At 42.8% G+C, this 19,829-nt stretch overlaps 3 protein-coding genes across 3 annotated transcripts in view; 1 reads left to right on the forward strand and 2 right to left on the reverse strand.

Annotated features, from left to right (window-relative positions):
* Positions 1-521: 521 nt before the first annotated feature.
* Positions 522-8,385, reverse strand: LOC307079038 (voltage-gated purine nucleotide uniporter SLC17A9-like). Its single transcript, XM_079741100.1, has 13 exons — positions 8,106-8,385; positions 7,484-7,681; positions 7,199-7,338; positions 6,783-6,882; positions 6,106-6,236; positions 5,893-5,989; positions 4,703-4,799; positions 4,318-4,405; positions 4,036-4,070; positions 3,619-3,734; positions 3,144-3,199; positions 2,932-2,961; positions 522-2,407 (listed from the first exon to the last, which is right to left on the reverse strand). Exons 1-13 carry the CDS (start codon positions 8,237-8,239, stop codon positions 2,229-2,231), a joined length of 1,401 nt encoding a protein of 466 aa, XP_079597226.1. The 5' UTR covers positions 8,240-8,385; the 3' UTR covers positions 522-2,228.
* A 700-nt stretch (positions 8,386-9,085) lies between these two features.
* LOC307079907 (glucose-induced degradation protein 8-B homolog) lies at positions 9,086-11,828 on the reverse strand. Its single transcript, XM_079742423.1, has 5 exons — positions 11,773-11,828; positions 10,869-10,994; positions 10,549-10,745; positions 10,194-10,391; positions 9,086-10,081 (listed from the first exon to the last, which is right to left on the reverse strand). Exons 2-5 carry the CDS (start codon positions 10,984-10,986, stop codon positions 9,908-9,910), a joined length of 687 nt encoding a protein of 228 aa, XP_079598549.1. The 5' UTR covers positions 10,987-10,994; positions 11,773-11,828; the 3' UTR covers positions 9,086-9,907.
* Positions 11,829-14,010: 2,182 nt separating this feature from the next.
* The window catches only part of dnah12 (dynein, axonemal, heavy chain 12), a gene marked incomplete at both ends in the record, with an annotated part of 28,356 nt that continues 22,537 nt past the window's right edge, over positions 14,011-19,829 (forward strand). Inside the window, 13 exon segments of the mRNA XM_079741741.1 lie at positions 14,011-14,114; positions 14,246-14,441; positions 16,603-16,791; positions 16,880-17,033; positions 17,123-17,214; positions 17,305-17,483; positions 17,576-17,711; positions 17,829-17,954; positions 18,079-18,213; positions 18,335-18,528; positions 18,716-18,959; positions 19,039-19,224; positions 19,617-19,817. Coding sequence (XP_079597867.1) covers positions 14,011-14,114; positions 14,246-14,441; positions 16,603-16,791; positions 16,880-17,033; positions 17,123-17,214; positions 17,305-17,483; positions 17,576-17,711; positions 17,829-17,954; positions 18,079-18,213; positions 18,335-18,528; positions 18,716-18,959; positions 19,039-19,224; positions 19,617-19,817 — 2,136 coding nt within the window.

Consider the following 19,829-nt stretch of genomic DNA (forward strand, 5'->3'; position numbering starts at 1 on the left):
ATACGGGCCTGAAATGGGCTACTGGTGTGAAAGGGACAGACTTACTCCAGAATTCGCCCCCCCCAACACCCTCCCCCCACCCCACCCCATCCTTCCCCCCAACAGCTGATCCACAACAGCTGAAACGCAACAGCATGGGGACAAATCTTCAGAAAAGCTTTACCTGTTCAAACAAAATGCTAATTTCATTATAACGTAAGGTTGGGTTTGATGAAAATAAGAGTGTTATAGTAAGAGTAGTTAGAGTAGATCACAAGGAAAGAAAAACAATGTGCCTAAATTGTACATATCTAACAAATCATTTGCGATTATTGGCTGTTTGCCTCGGTAAGTAATGCAGAATGATTTATACTGTACTGCCCCTTTGTGGCGCTGAAGAGAATGACATGCATCGACAACAATTAAAAAAGGTAAAGGCAGAAACGGAAGAGCTCAGCGCAGTTGATAAAATACATTTATTTAGAAGTTGAACACAATGTCATAATTTATATAGAACAAGCTCAATTATGAAAGAGGTGAATGTTGCAACCTATCCTACGCAATGCTTGCAAACGGCGATGAATAGAGGACATTCTAAATATTGCATCGCTGTAAGGCAGTCCAACCATTTGGGAAAAAACAAAGGGTGCTTGGTTTGAAAAGGTGTTAACTGACTAATGTAACAGCAAACCCAAGCAGGTGCACTTCATGTGCAATAATCACTAAAAGTAACTCTTAATGCTTCTATGGATAAACATTTAGGTTCATAGACTTTTGGTGTACAATAAGGGGACAGACAACCATCATATTGATTAGATTAAAATTAGACTCTTATGTAGTAATAAGTAATAATAAGACTTTGCCAACGATTTTGGAGCAAAGCAACAAATGCACTTATGATCTTGCCAGCATTAAATAAGTAGTATTTTACCACTAATTATGTTACCACTGATGAAATATGTCTAATTTGCTTGCAAATTGGCAAGAAACAGTGGAAAATCTGTTTAGTACTTTACAACGCATAAATTAATGAAGGGTCAACATAGACATAAGGAAAAACAACATTCATAATTACAGACGGAGGTTTATTAAAATATAGAATCATATTGCATTAAACTTTCATCCTTGACTGTTGAAGCAAACTAAGCCCAACAATTTATCATATTTCTAAATTGTCAAGACTTTTTAGCAGAGAAAACAGTAAGGCATATAGATATATATATATATGTATATATATATATCCAAAATTATTACAACATGAGGTATTCGTCTTTCATGCAAATCGAATGACAATAATATCCTTTGGTCTTAAATTGTATGCAAAACAAATATGAATCTAGACATTGGGAAACGCTTTGAGTAAAAGCCCAGTAACAACAAAGAAAACAGCCCCACCACAGCCTTCCAGATCCAAAGTGAATGACAAGACGAGGAGCTTGTAACCATGGCGACGGGCACAACAGAGGGGCAAGTTGTACAGGACGTTTTAATGGCTGCTGGGTAATTAGTCACTCGGTAATGAGATGTCACTCCAACTGGTTTGTTGAGGAGAGGAGGAAGGTCGGGGGGGGGAGCTTGTCACTAACTAATACAAAGTCCACAGGTGGGAGAGCCTTGCCGCACACACACACACACAAAATACCCAGATGGGGTCCACTACCCTCAGGGTAAAGGAAAAACCCTCTTGGTCTGTGACATCTGTCAGAGTCCTCACGAGATATGTCCATCACCATCACGTTGTCATGGAGACCAACTTTGTTCAGACAAACACCAAAAAACAGAGGTGTGACGGACGGACGTGGTGGTGGGGTTGGTGGGGGTGATGGTGGGTTAAATAAATGCAATGAAACTACAACAGTACCATATGCCCAAATGTTAACAAAGGTCCAACAAAAAGGCTTTCTTTCAGTAAACTTAAATCTGTGTCCTTTGTAGCCGGACTGCGCTTCCCACATTCCTGTGTCCATTGTTTCAAAAAGACTAAGTATCTAGTCTTGAACCATTACACATGTAACTAGACAGTAACATCTGGATGTGTTTTCAGCCGAAATGCTTCAAACACGCAACGTAACACCCCAGGATTCTCTCGCCATTAGGATTTCAGCAATACAACATACCTCCGGTTACACGGATAACACATTACAATCCGACCAGTTTCCAGTTTCCAGTTTCCAGGTCCCATGGCCCCCCTGTCCCTCATTTCCTTCCTCAGGTTCCTGTGGAAGGTTCCCCCCGTGGTCTCTGGGGGATCAGATGTGGACGTGGTTGTAGCGCTGCTTGGCCGAGTCGATGTCCACGCGGCGTGCCTCGGCGAAGGCCAGGAAGGTCAAGAGGCCGAAGAGGTTGACCACCGTGATTAGGAGGAACACAGACGCCCAGGAGCCCGTCGACTCGATCAGGTACCCGGAGAAGTACACCATCAGGACCCCTGTGGAGACGCGCGCGCGCACACACACACACACACACACACACACACACACACACACAGACATTCAGACAAACACATAGGGGTCAGACAGGGAAGGGCAGGAGATGTGAGATCAGCGCAAAGATGAAGTCAGGGAAAAAAAATACAACAATGATAAGAGCCTAGTTTCATCCAGGGGAGAGCTATGCCCAATATGTTCACAGATGGCACACACACACACACACACACACACACACACACACACACACACACACACACACACACACACAGACAGGGCCCACTCTGAGGACATGTGGCTGTCATTTTCAGTTTTTTTTTTTTCTATTATTCATTTGACACAAATTCCAAAAGGATTCCGCAATCATTTATGCATGGCACATAGACAGCAACTTGACAGACAGGAAATACACAGGCCAAAGTTTAACTTCAGACAACTCAATCCATATATTACGCTCGATAGTTAATGAAAGGCCAAACAAAAGGGTCAACTCTGGGAACAACGATTCGATTCCAGACCACCTCACCTGAGAAAGCTCCACACGTATTCATGACACCTGGAGAACAGACAGGACACATTTTCACTTCATAAGCATATCAAATTGAACAAAGACCATTTCAGAAGTTGTAAAAATGAAATATTATAAATGATGTCAAGTGTATTATGCATTATATTGTGACTCATTTATAAACTTCCAAAAAACAACAACGTTATTCAATCATTTTGTTTTCATCATACCAAACAAGGATCCGGCACAGGAAGGGGCCAGATCCTGGACATTCACCGACACCCCGCTGGGAGAGAAGGAAAGATCACGTCACATGTTGTCTCATCACAGCAGATCAAACAAGAGAACAATGTGAAAAAAATTAGAATAGATTATACATCATAAAAACACTCCCTGTCCTCAAACAACACTAGCCACCACAATGTAGACGAGAGAGCACGATCACGTGTGATAACGTTTACAGAGGAATTTTGCATTGACGTATCCAGATATATTCATACCGAGCATTAAAAGGTGTTATCTGGACTATATGATCTGACTGGAAGAGAACACAGGCTTATGAAGTGCCTAATATTCACATACACACACGCACGCACACACGCACACACGCACGCACACACACAGGATGGCTGCATTCAAGGAAGAAACAACAAATACACTAAGCAAATCTGTGTCCGTGGGTGTGTGTAGGTGTTGTAAAGTTACCTGTGGCTGAAGGTTGTGAGGCCCATGGTGATTGACACAAAAGCAACCGCCCAGGGAAAAGTGGATGTTCCACAAAGCAGAATGGTAAACACACTGGTAACGCCCATGGAAAAAAACTAAAAGACACACACATACACACACATAGACAGAGACAGAGACACAGGTAAATCAAAGATCCATCCATCTTGTATTAGTAGTCCGGTAGGCCATACTCCAGCTTACTCTTGGATCTAACTCTAGATTGTCCAGTGAAAACCTTGACATAAGTCGGAGATATTGATATATTTTGTTGCTGATCAAAAAAAACTGAGGGTATTAACCAGCCCAATTTGCTAATTACTGTACTGTTAATACACAAATTATTCTGGGACCCCACTGATGGGCGATATCATTTGAGGAATACAGATGTCATCTCACCTGCATCAACTTCCTCACAGAGGCTGTATCGAAACCTGTTAGGATTAGTAAAACAGACAATGTATTGTCATTATATACGCATGTTAGCATGTGCATATGCTTAAAGTGACTATCCCTATAACATGCACTATGTATGTCTTCCCATAAGCATCTTCTAGTGGTTTGTGTTGTAGCTATATGGCTGTATGATTTATTCTTGAGAAACTTTACCGTTCAGATAGAGTAGATAGCTGCAGTGGAAAAGTGACATATTGCAGGTCTAACATTGTGCCACTGGTTTACCTTGACAGATGAGGTGGTCAGAGAGACATCCGCTGAGGAGAGAAGAGGGAATGGCCACCAACCATGGAATGACATTGAACACCCATCCCTGATGGAAAAACACAAACACGTCATATGGGATTTTTATTCCAATCCAATTATATACATTAAATGATATACATGTTATATGACATTATATTGTTACATTATGTACACGTCTATATGTTCTCACACAATTTTCCCTGTGTAATATGTTTCATGTAAGCTGCATAGTATGCAAAGTATAAATACTTTAAACATTGGACGAGAAACAAGTATAGAAGATATGTAAATTGGATTTTGAGTGAGTGGGAGTCGAGATCATAATTTATATATAGGGGTGGCTTGTGGAGGGGGAAACCATTACCTTTGCATCAGGGAACGTGTCCTTAAAGAAAGTCGGAAGCCACGACAAAAGAGTGAAGAAGGTGCTCGCTGTGCAGAGGTGTGCAACAATCACCGCACTAATAAGGTGGGCAGAGACAAAGAGTTCATTAAGAAAGGAACATTTATAGGGCGCCTATTTTACCACCATGGGGGACTGGGATTAGCTATTAAAGCCCCGTCCACACGGAGACAATTTTTTGGTGAAACCGCATAAGTCTTGTGCGTTTTGGCCGACCGTCCAGACGTAGCCGGCGAATCCGGTGCCTGAAACCGCACATTTCTGAAACCATGTCCGAGGGTGATTTCAAATCTATCCGGTCCTATGCGGTTTCGTGTTAAGATTCGTGTGGACGCCTGAAACGCAAACGATGACGTCATTAGCCCCCACCAGCTGGGCGATGTCAGAGTTGCGACAATTTTTTAATTATTTTTTTTATTTGTATTATTTTTAATAAATGTAATTACTAACTGTACATTAAAAAGTATTTCTGCTCAATTTAAAAGGTTGAATCTCCTCGTGACTGAATGTTTGTATGCAGCGCGCAGGCTGTATGCGCACAGGCTTGATGCACTCCACTTTTTTCTGTGGAGAACCAGCGCCTTGAATATTTACTGCAGCGTTTCTACAGCTTGATGCGGTTTCGCAATGAATCCGTCTTTACGGAGATATTCCTGAACTGCATAAAACGAAACCGGATTGTTTTCGCCCGTTTCGGCTCCGTGTGGACGGGGCCTAAAAGGCATTTCCAAATCTGCCTGCCCTGTGACATCACAAGTGGGAGTATCCACCCAGATGTATGATGGATAGATCAGTCTACCAGCCTACCCAGTGGAATGTACCAACTGGTAGGCTATCCATCAAACATCTAGGTGAACTTCCACTTAGGATGTCACTATGTCACAGGGCACGAAAAAATGGTTTGTAATGGCTAATCCCGCTCACACCTGGTTGTATATAAGTGCCCTTTAAATAGAGTGATTCGATCTTGAATTTAATGTGTTGTGAAAGGGTGTTCAGAAACACTTGCATATGGGCTGAAATGTACGTCATAACACACACGCACACACACACACACACACACACACACACACACACACACACACACACACACACACACACACACACACACACACACACACACACTCCCTATAGATTAATATTTAACAAACCACACAGCCGGTTGTTTGAAGAGGCGCAGCCAGTGTCTCTTGGTCAGTTTGGACTGAGATCCACCACTTCCAAGGGACTCTAGTGTGATAATCGGACCTGAAAACAAACAAACAACAATGGAGACGAATGAATACAGAAAATACTTCAAAAAACAGCCCATGCTTATAATAGCAGTGAAGTAAAAGTAATTGCAAGGAATGCAATATAGTCACCTTCCCCTTTAAGTAGACACTTCCACATGCAGTATGCCCATAGGACAGAGAGGAGGCCTGTCAGGTAGAACACACTCTCCCAGCCATACACATCCAGCATCAGAGAGCCCGCCCCTCCGATGATCAACGTGCTGGTGAAGAGAAGAATAAATGGATAATCGTATTAAAGCATATATGGAAAGATATTTCCTCAAACTACAACTGCATTCTCAGCTTTATCACCTAGGCCTAATTCCCACTCGTACTGGTCTGCTATATTCTCAATTCAACCCCCCTCCCCACAACCAATGTTCTATGTTTTATCATTTATTACATTATTAGACTACATCTATATGTGCAGAATATCTCAATAGAATGCCAAGATTGCATCACAGGTGTCTGTGTTGGCGATATGCCATTTTGAGAGGACTCCAAAGAGTGAAATCCTAAGTCAATGTAAATATACCGCATCCTAGGCCAAGTCTTACATGAGAAAAAATATGGCAGTTTCAAACACAAGAATGTCTTCCCATGTCGACAAACAATGTCCTTATTAATTACTATACAATGACAAAAAACCTTTACTTCCAACCCAATAACTAACATTATCCAATGCTGACAAGCTTCCCGTACTGAAGCGTTCATCTGGAGGTGTACTTGCAATGTGCATGCCCTTTAAACAAAGAGCAACCACTCACCCCAAGTAGGAGCCACTGCCCACGGTGCTCATCAGAAAACCTCGCTCACTTTCCACTACCTTCTGAGAGCACAAGCTGGCCAGAGAAGGATAATGTACCCCTGGATATGCATTGGAAATAACCACACAATCGGTTAACAAACTGTAGAATTTAGGAAAGAGTTAATTATGTGAATGAAAAGGTCAATGATTAAAATACAGCCTTGATGGTTTCTGCCATAACCCCCAAACAACTAAACTTAGAGCAAACATGCAGGAAATCCTTAGCCTAAGGCCTTTCTTGCGTTGTTGCTTTAGGTTTAGTTTTGTTTGTGTTTTTATCCCAGGGATAAAAAAAAAACTGTCTGTAAGTATAGGTCAGTGATGACCGTGATTCTGTTATGTCTAGAGTGGAGAAGACGAGACAAGCCGTGGCACCTTGAAGCAGTCCCATGAGGAAGCGAGCCAGGGTCATGGAGAAGATGGGCTGAGAACAGAAGTGGGCCAGCACCGGTGTGAAGGCGGTCATAGCCCCCCAGGCTGCGGCAGACAGGAGTAGGACCTTCTCCCCTCCAACCCTGTGTGAAGACGCACAACAGGAAGGTCTGCTCATCTGTGTGCCATTCCTGACTTGTTCCACTAGTATTCCCTCGTGAGTACATTGGGAAACTGAATAAACAAATGTACTCAACATTCATCCCATTTGCCTAAATGGTGACTTACCTGTCGCTAACATATCCCCCGAGGACCTGTGTAAAGCAGTAGCCCCAGAAGAAACTGCCCAGCACCATGCCTGACTCCCTCTTGGTCCAGTTGAACTGTTGTGCCATGCTGACGGAGCAGATGGGCATTGCCACACGGGCACAGTACAGCAGGCACGTCCCAAACAGCAGGACAACGGTCCATGTCCGTGCCAGGGGTCTACAGAGGATGACAGAGGATGTCAGAGGTCGATTTACATTTTAACTACCAATTGATTTGTAATTGATGGTTTGTTTTTTCAAATCGAGGTCGATTTTTAATTCATAACCACTTGTTATAAAGTTGCATTTAAAACATTAAATGCCTCCTATGAGGTAAAAGGGAAAATGAGTCAAGGTAGCACACCACGTCACCGTTTTTACAACACTAAGTTATTTTTATGTTTCCATGGCATTACTATGATGTGATCTTGCAACAATAAAGTCTAGGAACGCCAAAACCCCTACTATTCACATCTGGATAATCCAAGTAAGAACATTGTAGTACAACGTAAACGATAACAGCCACTATGTGAATAGAAGCTTCGCTGGGCTCAAACATTCAAGTTATTTATGGTAAGATTCCTAAATATGTCGAAAGCTACCTTGACCAATGGGCATTCTGTTCGGGCCACTTCTTCTGACATCCAGAGACCCCGCTCTTGTCATGTGGATGGGTTTCCTTATTGCAGACCAGTTGTGGACAAGAGTTCTTTCCGTGTTTTTGAATAATTGCCATTCAACGCGACGTATCACCAGTCCCCTTTGGATCTTTTTCTTTCGATCGTTCTCTTTTTGAAATTAAGAAAAAGTACACGTAAACAAACTCGGTCAGCGTGCGATCAGACACATACTTGCTTTTCAAAGCTTTTCTCATCCATGCCTTACGTTACATTGATGCAAATCAGGAAGTCACGGGCTGACGATGACGCGGACTGAACACAGAGTCACAGAGGAGAGTCTGTTTTTCGAAGAGTAATCCACGTGTCAGATTTCTACTCAAGCCGCAGTTCTTCAAACCGTCGATAGGGTTCAGGACTGGAGCAGACGTGTTTTTACCCCTAATGTCGCCTCTGAAACAAGCCTTTAAAGAGTTTTTTCTGCTCCGCTCGGTCCATCGTTAAGAACATCAGAAAGCCGCTTCAAGCCTAGGCGCCTCTTCATCATGACGCTGCAATACAGACCTCCATGACTGTGTGGAGTTACTCGGTTGGACGCTATCTGTTCACACAGGGAGCGTGCATCGTTATTGTGGTTCACTAAATACCTCCTGAGACTTCCTCTCACCTCGTCCTTGGTGGATCACAATGACATTCATGATGCGAGTGTCCCATGCTGAGATGATGCTGCTGCTGTTTTTGTCCACTGTAGGCAGAGATGCTGCGCAGTACCTACTAGGAAGTTTAAAGATGGTCTCTGTGCCCCGGGAAGGGAGAATGATCCGATGTCCTTATGCAACACCCTGCATTCACCTGAACGTTGCTATATCATGTGTACTCTGGACTCCGTAAATATCAATGGAAAAAATAATGATTAATAATATCGGCTACATATACAAATATTATTCACGTCACATGGCCCCAGACCAGTTGAAAAAAAACGTTTATTGTAAAATAATACCAGCAAAGCACATCAAATTTTTAAAAGGGCTACTTATTCTATACATGTAAAGATTCTTCGGATAAACCTCACCCATGCCAGAGCCTACACTTTGTTTTGTAACTCTTATTTAACATGTAGTCATGTTCGGCCGGGCATTGTAAGGGCTGATGCATCCGAGGTAGTTTGTCTTTGCCCATGCCTTTTAACTGGTTAGTACCATACTTTAGATGGTATAGTGTTTCAAGGGATGGCACAGTATATTTAATTTACACTGTCGAATCACTTTATCCTACTACACCACACTGGAACATATCTTGGATTGAATGCTATTTACAAGCAAAAACATTTGTCTTTCAAAGAAAAGTATTAATTTGAGCCAGTGAACAATCAGCCAAATCCAATAAAAACTCATTCATATTGTATCGGGTTGCACTTAGAACCAAATGCCTAATTTAGGCTTATTTTTACTTCATGCTATGCAATATTCCCTGCAAATTGACAGAAAAAAATTTGTATCTCAAAGAAGAAACCAAAAGGAGCCTACTTAACTTTATCATATACATATGAACAAACATATTTGTAGTCAAAGGTTGTTTTTTTATATGTAGACATTTCAATGTTTAAAGTATTTAAAATACAGACAATCCAGTTTGCACATTGCATGTTATTAAAATATTGCAAAAGCAACCTTTACAAAAAGAAAAAAAGTCTGTACTGCATGAGTCACTTTGTTGTGGTATAAATAGAATAGTGAAATGTGTCCATTTTGTACCAACGATATAGCTGGTGGTTTCCCTTCAAGTCCTCATTTTGGATCCTCGATGGTTCCCTTGCTGAGGTCTGTCATTTTGGGGTACTTCACTTTCTTCTGATCAAGTTCATTCTGTGCCCAAAGCAGTAGTTTTAGGAGTTTAGCCAGCTTAGGTGTTGATTCTCTGTTCTCATAGTCAAGGACTGACTGATTTACTTCACTCCATACCTAGGAAGGAAATTACAGTTGAACATTTGGACACAAAATATGAACATTTGACTGTTGAATGACTCATCCTAAACAAGCGGCACTGGGGCTGTAACAGGAGCTTTTGTTTCACCTTCTGTCTCTGCATCATGTTCAGCAGGTCTCCAAAGGGGGAGTCCTCGGGGTTGTCAAACGCCAGCAGGGCTAGCGTTCTCTCCATCTCGGTCAGGCACTCTCGACTCTCCTCGCCCTGCTCTGCCAGCTGAGACTGGGCGAATTCAAGAGCAGCCTCCGTCTCCCTCGAACGAATCAACTCGATCAAGTGCTGTTGCTGCAGATGCATAATAAATGATAACGACAAAATATAAAACCACGTTAGATGAAATTGAGATACATAAACTGAAGACAATCCACATTTCCCAGCTGGGATTCTTGTCTATTAAGATAAGCCAACATGTTTTACAACAAGAAATAAAATATACATTTACCTGTAGGTGAAAGTAAAGGTAACGGTTGGTATCAAGCAGTTCTGGATGCAAGCTGTTGATGAGTGCAATAGCTTCCTGAATCTGCCCCTTCAAGAGCATCTCTCTTATTTTAATTCTTTCATCAAGTGAATCAAGGTCTACGCTAGGTTCTATTCCAGACTCCATACGAAATTTTTCGGCTGCCTCCTTGAAGCCCTCTATTGAAGTAAAACCAAAGTGAGATAGTTGTTACTTGACATGAAGAACACATTAATAAACAGCATTTAGAATCTGACTTTATAATACATTTTTGGAAAAAAAAATGCAGCTTTCCACTGTACCTGTCACCAGATAGTTCATAATGAGTCTGTTCATGTCGGCTCTCTGAATGTGGACATTGTTGAGTTTTTCCATCCACTCTTCCCTCGATATGTCTTCTGGTTTTTCAGTATAACTCATGACTTATCCTTTGGATAGGGAGGTTGTTGGTGTGTTGGTTAGAACATGAAATTCAACAAGCACAAACAACGACTTCACAAGTTTGACTCACAAGAAGACAATTTGAATGGTGAACGGGTTTCAATAATAACGGCCAAAACGGCCCCTTTTTTCTGTAGCAATGACGTATTCAAAATATTGATTCTCATGTTTCAAGGAACAACTCACATAACGCTTGCCAGAGACAGGTTACGTTTATTACAATTTCATGTGCATGAATTTGATGTAACTATTATTTACGTCAAATTCAAGTTTTACGCCAACGTATCTCTACTGTGTGTATGGTGTATTTGTGTGTACATAACTCTGAGGAACGCCCCCAAACGCACCATAATAAAGAGCTCCTCAAGAGGCGTGGTTATGTACGCATTGTTGATCTGATTTGAAATGGTTGACTTTAAGCATCTTACACGAGTGGGGGCAGCATAACTCATGTCGTTGACCACATAGCTTTGCTTCGGAAACGCTTGGACAAATTAAAAAAGTAATTTCTCACACCGGACATAGGGTACATCATCAGAAACACACCGGAAATTCGACGCCAAAGATAGGGCCTTGGATGAAAACACAACATTGAAGCCTAAGCTTCGTCCACACACCAGTCTTAACTAAGAACATTCTACTCGTTGTCTAGCCATCTGTTTAACTCTACGTGATAGAACGATACGTTATTAAATAATGCTTCGCTAATATTGTTCCAACGGGTTGAAAACACTCTTAACACTATTGTTATTTTAAATCCATTACCTGGATTATGCCACTACTCCACAGCAGTAGCTAGCTCCTAGCAGGGTAATCGCGCGGAGACCTCGCGTTATGTTCGAAGGACAAAATGAGATTTCGTTTCGCCCTCGTCGATTGGTTACAAATACAATGACGTTGAACCCAGGTCCTGGTGACGTTACAAGATGTTAGACCAATCAACGAGTAAAGAAAATAAACGCAAGGTGTCACTCCCATGGATGTATTATAATAGTTACTATGAGTATTCTAAAGGCTACTAGTGATTCAACCATGCCAGAACTTTTGTAGACTTACACTTTAATGCAAAATCACCCTTGTTGTATTTCTGTGTTATATACACAGGACATATATTACGTGACAATATCTCAATTGTCTTTACAAAAAAATCGCAAAATCATCAAGGCTTTTTAATGATAGCTTAAGAAATGCCCTGAGAGCGATAACTGCAATCTTGGCCTATTATTTTTCATTGAAATAAGAACAAGAGCAACATGTTTCCCATCCGCGCTAGCTTTATTGGTCGTTTCCATGACAACACCATTGTTTACGTTCTCTCCTCGACGTTACGTTACAGCTGTAACTCTGACAAAGATGTGCCCGAATGTAGCGGTGAGAAAACTTTAGAAAGAAACTACTACGCTGACTCATGCAGTACAGCTGAGCTAGTTAATAAAGTAAGTTACTTTAGTATCACACGAAAGAGCCTCTCAGAATTATCCCTTCTTTTAATGATCGAAGATTATGTTTTGCTGCATCTGATCTGTTCTTTAGGGAGATGAACCCGCCGATAGAAAACATGAGAAAGTGTCCAGTGCTTCCGCCAATACCAGACCCACAGAAGTTGGGATTTACTGGGCCACCACAGTCACCAGCAGAAGAAGCGAAGATGGCAGTAAGAAAAAAGATATTGAGACACAGGAGGAGTAAGGTTCAACAACAGCAACTTCATGAAATAATGTAAGCATGTCATTTTACAGTACACCCTAGCAACCATGTGTAACCACCCAGGAAAGCAAATGCCCAGAACACCTTAGCAGCTGTGAAGAACCCAACATTTGTATCATAATGTTCAATGAAAGACAATCATACAGGGATTGGACACATGACGTGGTTAACTATGGGCCCAAGGGTGGATGCCTTGTGAGGCTCGCAGGTCAACACTGATGTCTGATGGACACTTTGCTCTGTGGGTTCACACACACATACACACACAATCAAACACACACACACACACACACACACACACACACACACACACACACCACACACACTCACACACACACACACCACAATTTCTTCTGAAATTGTACTTCTTAAATTTGTTGGTTGGTGGTTGGGTCTTATTGTAATCTCTGTTCTAATGCAGGGTTTCTAGGGCCATTGAAGCCTACCGAAAAAGCACAGAAAGGCGTTCAGAGCCCACTCAGCCCCCAGAGCCTGAATTTCCCGCCAGTGTGAGTAATCAGTTACCCAATAAATATTCCCTAAACCCCTTAATGTTTGCTGCAAGAAGTTATTGTCTCCTGAACTGTTTCAAATATATTCACATTTTACCCTATTTAAATTACAGATGAACAGTGAGAGTCGGAAGCAGCGGGTAATAATTGTGAACGTTCACTCTTGTACATTTTATTTATAATATCGACACAGGGGCCTGTTCATGTCCAATTCTGCTCTCCCGTTTTCACTCCTGTAGAATAATTTCATATTCCTGAGAAAGTGTGTGGAGAGCAGAGAGGTGGTGCCCATACAGCAGGAGTGTCTGGGCTCCATGCTGTCTCGCATTGCCTGTCACCTCCAGCAGGGCCCGGGACAAGAGAGGCTGGTACAGGAGCTCTGTGAGGAGGTCAGGGAGGACTTCCTCAAAGCAATGGTCAAGCACACAGGTTGATTCTGTTTTATTTTGTCGAATGTTACATTTTCTATTTGAACTCAAAGCAGCCTTCACAGATTAGATTGCAAAGTTGACACATGCTAACCATCCCCTCCATATGACGCACGCCTTCATTCCAGTGAACACCTTCCTTCGGCAGCCAGAGCCGGACGGAGTGGTGTCAGATGAAAAGAGTGATTCCTCCCCAAAGTGAGCGCCTCAGTGAATCCACCCATTCACAGCACCACGGCCCCCTATGCATTAATGTTAAAATAATATGCTGCTGTTGTAACACGTTTGATTTTTGGTTTAGGTTACTCCATTTGTCCACGCCTTGGCACGAGAGCTTCATCAGGAGTCGGGAAATGATGAAAGAGAATCTACACGTTCTTCATCCTGTGATGCGGAGCGTGTTGGATATTGGCTACTTAACGTTTTCTCCACTGCTCCTGGCCGACCTTTCGCGCTGCAAGTGAGAGTTATTTCCTGAATGACTGCAGTATTTAAATCTATCCACGAGTACAACAGTACATTTTAGGCGGTTTGGGTTACTTTCACTAATGTGCTGTCCGCGGTGCGCTGTCGCTGTTGTCGTTGTCCCAGGGCGTCGGGGCCGGTCGACTGTGAAAGCCTCAGGAACCAAGTGATGGTGGAGTGTGACAGGACAGAGGAGCGCATCATGAAAACCTGGTTCCCAAAAGTCGTCCACCTAGTGAACAGCAAGGAGATGATGCAGAGCGTTAGAGCCAAGAAGCTGCAGCACTTCTCAAACAGCTTGTGCACCCTCATCTCAAATCAGGTGAGAGCTTCCCCGATCAAGAACAGGGACATAGAAGTAACACAAATAAGCCTGGTCTTTTCATACCTCTGCTAAATGTATGCATCTTTATTACAGAACATGATGGTTATTTTGTGGATGTTTGTTGATATACTAATTATATTTATGTAGTCCAATAGACCTCTGAAGAACAAGTCCTGCCTCCGAGGCTCTTGTTCTCTAGGCCAAATGTCTATGGGAAATAAAATGGCGTTTTCAAATGATTATACATAACAAACTCTGCATTTATTACACAATATATAACAAAATCTGTTTTTGGATTGTCGGTGCAGTTAAAGTAGCGTTAAAGGTCCTATGGCAAAATTTCACTTTATGAGGTTTTCTAACCTTAATATGAGTTCCCCTAGCCAGACTATGGTCCCCCAGTAGCTAGAAATGGCGTTAGGTGTAAAACGATCACTAGCTATCCTGCTCTGCCTTTGAAAAAACAAAGCTCAGACGCGCTGATTTGGAATTTTTCCCCGTATGTCATCATACAGGGAAATGTTACCTCCCCTTTCTCTGCTTAGCCCAATGAGCTATGACCGTGCGAGCGCCACGTGTGTGTGTGAATACACACACTGTAACGTAAGTGTTGTACACTTCTTTGCTATTTGGATAACCGTTCTGCTGTTGGTGCTACAGCACACAACACCTCAGGTAGTCTGGGTTATCTCAGCCATGGTCGAGAAGGAATTTGGGGAAAGGTTCTTTGGCTTTGACTCCCTGAAGTACATGAACCGCGACATGGAGGAAAAAGGGATGCGGTTGCCCGCGATTGTCTCCCGCTGGAGCCCCACTGCCCGCGGCCCACTGCCCGCTGACCGCTGCAACCGCGGGCAACAATCCCTTTCTCCTCCATGTCATGCTGTCGTTCAGATTGATGTGGACGTGGAAGAACCGGAGACGTCGGAGAACCTGACGCAGTCGTTTAAGATTCATAATATCGTCTGGAGGCGCACACAGCGTTTGGCCGTGATAATATATATTAAATGATATAAAAATCTTTGTATAATATGATATTATTTAGATATAGAGCTCCAGGACTCCCACCGGAGCACCCGGAGTGTTCTAGAATATTTGCAGAACATGGCCAAAGGCTGTGTGCGCCTCGCCATTGCGATACATCCACTGTTAGCAGAGCGCATGGTACCATGGCAGCAAGCTTCTCAGGACCACACCCCCACCCTCCTCCTTGACCCGCCTCTCTCCTCCTCATTTGCATTAAAGCTACAGACACCGAAACGGCGTGTTTGGGGAAAGCTCAATGTGCGACTGGTTTCGTAGTGGCTGTAATTCCACACCGCGGCTGAATTTCAGAAACCTCTTCAAATACTGTGTTAGGGGCCCACTAATATCTATATCTGTGGTTCTCAAACTATGGTACGTATACCACGTGTGGTACGCGATGTGCTATCAAGTGGTACGCAAAGGAATTAGAAAAAAAACAAAACGTTAGATTAAAAACAATAGGCTACTATCAAAATACTAGTACGAATGGAAATACATTTACCATGAGATCATGTTCTCACTTGCTGTGTGTGTATGTGTATGTGTTTCCGTGTCTCTGTTCTAGTGCTACCACTTTGTACAACTGACAACAGCTAACAATAAATAATATATTTTTTAAGAATTAATGTGCCTCCTGCATGAGATGTGCGTAGCTGAATAGGGCCCCAGGCCTACGCTGCTGTTTGTTGTTATACTTTATAACATCTGTCATAATGGTGGTACTTGGGGAAACAAATATTTTCTGTGGTGGTACGCGGTATAAAAAGTTTGAGAACCACTGATCTATATTAAAGCATCCATAAAGTAGCATGCCATGGGACCTTTAATAATCGTTTACTACTATAACGGCACCAACAATCCAAAAACCCAGTCGAACTAGATGGAAAAAGTATGTAGTTCAAAACGTGATGCAGCTTTTACTTCTTCGCCACCTAAAGAGTTTGTTATGTACGATCATTCAAAAACGCCATGGTATTTCCCATAGATATTTGACAGAGGGAACCGGAGCCCCGGAGGCGGGACTTATTCTTCAGAGGTCTATTGCATGCAATATGAATATACTCTTAGCAGTTGTTTATCTACACATTATCTTATCTTATACAAACACATATTTTTCCTTCTTGATTCACAGTTGAAATCCTTACTGGAGAGAAGTGTTGAAGCGTTTGTCAACTTGTTTGATCTGAGTAATACCAACCAGCTGCCACTATTCCATATGGACTTGACCTTTGATGACGAGAAGATCGATTTGTATCCCAGCTTTCAAGATCTGGAAGATGCTGTCCTGGAAATTCTCAATGCCATCACAAATACTATGCAGGTCAGATGATCGAAGCAGATCTAAAGACAACTGTGTTGTTGTTTTGGTCTTCCACCTATTGACGTTGTCCTGCAATATCTATTCACAGAAAGTACAGACGATCCATTTAGGGCAACAAAATGCCAACAACCCATTTGTTGATGCAAAACTGTCTGATCACGTTCTAACCTGGGCTCATGCTACTGTGAAGAATGCTGTGTGCTTGCACTTAGAGGAGCCCAACAAACACTTCCAGAACTACGGTGACTTACTTTTCAATGTGTTAATTCTTCTTCTTTGTGGGAAGTATGTTTTCTATGTGTGCAAATTACTTTTAACCTCACGCCTGCAGTTACCAAGTATGATTGGCTGGTGAACGGAGTGGCACAGACCAAAGTGGGGAGTTACTTGGAAGAAGAACACACCTTCAATGAGTACACAGAGGTGAAGCCACAATCGGTCGCTCAACATTTGCGGTCTCTGCGATGGCAAATCCTCTCTGTGTGTTCGCTTGACCTGGTGCGTTTCTTTCAGCTTGTCGAGGAGTTTCTTGCACTCTCGAGGGAGATAAGCAGCCTGCCAGAAAAGGCCCACTTCGCCATGATTCATCTGGACTGTGTGGATCTGAAACAGGGGCTCGCCAAGAAAGCTAAATCCTTTGCTGAAATCATTGTGACGAGGCTGGTCACAGACCACCGTGAGCAAAACCTTAAGTAGGTCAACCCTTGCTGTGTTATCTAATGGACCACCGACAACATAAGTTGCTCCTTTCCATCGTGTGTTGTCTTACGTTGACTTCTCAAAGGATCTGCCAGGAGTTTGAGACCATCAGAGAGAAAGCACTCAGCGTCCCGGAGAATACAGAAGACATGACAGAGATGATCACTTACATCACTGACATCAAGGCGAATGGCGTTGCAGTGTTACAGGAAAAAATAAAGGTTAGCTCAAGACATCACATCGATCCCCATTGAAACACACTAATCATTCAGTCAGCATGTTTTTGGTATATTTTCTTCATTGATAACATGTTCTTGTCTGACGTTGGGTTTGGGCAGGAAGCCTTCAATAGGCTGGGTTATCTCCTGGACGTGCACGTCGTTGACCAGGAATACCTGGAGTTGAACTCCACTGTCTTCCTGTGGCCACAGAACATCCTTCCTGTCTTTGAACTCAATGATGAGGTCTCATCTCGAATCTATGTCTGGCACACAGACTCCATTTATTTTGCTTAACTTTTTTGATGACGGTGATGTCGATGATAATTGTGGGTTGTGGGATTGTGCTCCCTTCTCACCCCACATCCAGGTGGTAGAGAAGGCTAAGGACAAGGGCAAGGAGGAGCTGCTGCTCAAGAGAGAGAAGCTGATGGTGGAGTTGGAGAAGGTGGGACGCAGGATGGAGGCGTTTGCAGAATGCTCCGAGTTGGACATGGCTCAGCAGGTATACTAATGATTTTAACAGCTCTTCAAATCATTAAAGAGGTTGTATTTATTTGTATTTTATTAATTGCAGCACCGCATGTGCAACGATATTGAGCAGTCTTTTGTTTGTATTTTGACAGTACTTGTCAGACGTGAGGATGATCCAGAAAATACTCCACTCTGCGGAGGAAGCCATTGAGTTTATCAATAAAGAGGAGGCCCTCTACAAATGGGAAGTGACCAGTTACCCTGAACTTGAAGCTATCAAGGAGAACGTTGAACCCTACCAGGCGCTGTTTGGACTAGTGCAGAAGTGGCAGCGCTCTGAAAAGAGGTGTTTTTCCAATTCTTATTGTATTCAGATTATTCTACTACTTCTATCTTTGTTTTGTTTTTAACACACGTTGCAGGATTTTGGGATTGGTCAATGAATTTTTTTTCATTATTAATTATCCATTTTAATTATTGATGCTTTAAGTTGAAGTTTCACTCAGAGGTCCGTGATGCGCCATTGTGTCTAGATGGATGGATGGCTCCTTCCTGGAGCTCAACGGAGAGGGCATGGAAATGGAGGTGGACGAGCTGTTCAGGGAGAGCTACAAGATGCACAAGTCCTTCCAGCAGAAACAGAAGAAGGCTGATCAGGAGCAGGACAAAAGGGCCGACAGTGGCAAGCGAAAGCGGAAGCAGGAGGATAAGGGCAAGCAGGAGAATCCCATTCTCCTCATGTGCTCTCGGGTATTGGATCAAATAAAGGAGTTCAAGGTAACTCATGTCCCTGTATGCCTCATGTTCATGTTTGCTCATAGCAAATATTCATCGTTTGTGTGGGTCTTTTCAACAGGCGCATATCCCTATCGTGACCATGCTGTGTAACCCCGGGGTCAGAGAACGCCACTGGCAACAGATGTCCGAGATCGTGGAGTATGACCTCACCCCAGACTCTGGCACCACACTGCGCAAAGTTCTCAAGCAAAACCTGGCTCCTTTCCTGGAACAGTTTGAGACCATCAGCGCTTCTGCTAGCAAAGTAAGAGAAACAGACACCTAATTTTATTTACGTATCAAAACACTTTCTATAAACAAAATAGTAATATTGCAGTAATTGACAACTAGATTACTTTTTTGTTTAAATGAAAGTATGATGGAGAACAATAATGTAGCCATATAATTATGATTATTAAAATAATTATTACCACAAATAATAATATATCCAGTTGACTGCTGTAAGGTAACCTACTGTGTGTGCGCGTGTGTGTGTGTGTGTGTGTGTGTGTGTGTGTGGGTGTGCGTGTGTGTGTGTGGGTGTGTGTGCACGTATGTGTGTGGGTGTGCGTGTGTGTGTGGGTGTGTGTGTACGTATGTGTGTGTGTGTGTGTGTGTGTGGTGTGTGTGTGCGTGCGTGTGGGTGTGTCTATGCAGGAATTTTCCCTGGAGAAGGCCATGCAAGCCATGGTGGAGATCTGGGATTCGATCTCCTTCCACCACTACCCCTACAGGGAGAGCGGCGTGTCCATCCTCACGGCCGTGGATGAGATTCAGACCATTTTGGACGACCAGATCATCAAGACTCAGACCATGAGGGGCTCGCCCTTCATCAAGCCCTTTGAGGCCGAGATTAAGGTCGGCAGGAAG

Source organism: Pollachius pollachius (assembly GCF_949987615.1).
Source record: "Pollachius pollachius genome assembly, chromosome: 8".
NCBI classification, from domain to species: domain Eukaryota; kingdom Metazoa; phylum Chordata; class Actinopteri; order Gadiformes; family Gadidae; genus Pollachius; species Pollachius pollachius.